A 951-nucleotide genomic window follows, 5' to 3' on the forward strand; every position below is an offset into this window, starting at 1 on the left:
CGAACCACCCCCCCAGACCAGCCCGTGACCCCTTGACCCCGGCCTGACCCCGCCCGCCCCCCCCGAACCCCCCCCACCCACCCCCGGAGATACCTGAAGTAGTAGACATCGCTCTTGCCAGCGCTGAGTCCTGATTTTCGGATCACTTCCTCCTTCTTCCATCCGGGGGGGAGGGCCGGGCAGTCCATCCTCTTCCCGCTCTCCGTGGCCCGGGGTCCCCGGGGCCCCGGCCCCGCGCTCCCCGACGGGAAAGGGACCGGCTCCCGCCGGGGGGCGCCGCCGCCACCGCCGCCGCCGCCGCCGCCGCCGCCGTCGCCGCCAAGGCCGCCGCCGCCACTCGGGGGACGGCCGCGGCCCCGGCCCCGGCCCCGGCCCCGTCCACGGCCCCGGCCCCGGCCACGGCCACGGCCACAGACGCCGCCGCCCCGGCCCGCCTGCTTCCACCGCCCCCGGCCACGGCCGCCGCCCCGAGCGACTTCCCTGCGCACGCCGCTCACCGGGGACGGGGCGAGCGCGCTGCCCTGGCCCCCCTGCTCTATGGCGGAGTCGCCGCCGGCGCCGCTGCCGCCCGCCGCACTCTCCCCCTCCTCCTGCTCCGGGCAGCAGCGGCCTCCCCCCGGGTGCGCGCGCATCCAGCCCCCTCCCCAGCCGGCGCTGCGCTTCTTCCGTAACCGAGCCCTTGGAATCCCGGAGACCCGCCCCGCCCGCAGCGCGGCGCGCGGGGGACGCGCGCAAGCATCATAGAGCGGGCGCGCACAGAGCGGCCCTCCCGCCCGGGGCGTGGCCCCGGCCGCCGCCTCTTAGGTCCTCCAAGCGCTCGGGGTGGCCATCTTGTCTCCGCCCCATCGAGGCCACGCCCATCGTGGCTCGCCCCGCCCCCAGACCGCTCTAGCCCCGCCTCTTGGCGCGCCCTTCCGGGTCCTGAGCCCTGGGCCAGCTCTGAGCCGGCCA

General features: G+C 78.5%; 1 protein-coding gene across 1 annotated transcript; it reads right to left on the reverse strand.

Annotated features, from left to right (window-relative positions):
• Window positions 1-93: 93 nt before the first annotated feature.
• Window positions 94-853, reverse strand: LOC106002989 (methyl-CpG-binding domain protein 2; the record flags this gene model as incomplete). Its single annotated transcript, XM_013037726.1, has 1 exon — window positions 94-853. A coding segment is annotated over exon 1 (539 nt), but the record flags the coding sequence as incomplete, so codon positions are not given.
• Window positions 854-951: the final 98 nt, after the last annotated feature.

This window comes from Dipodomys ordii, unplaced genomic scaffold (assembly GCF_000151885.1).
Source record: "Dipodomys ordii isolate 6190 unplaced genomic scaffold, Dord_2.0 Scaffold1000047794, whole genome shotgun sequence".
Lineage (NCBI taxonomy): Eukaryota > Metazoa > Chordata > Mammalia > Rodentia > Heteromyidae > Dipodomys > Dipodomys ordii.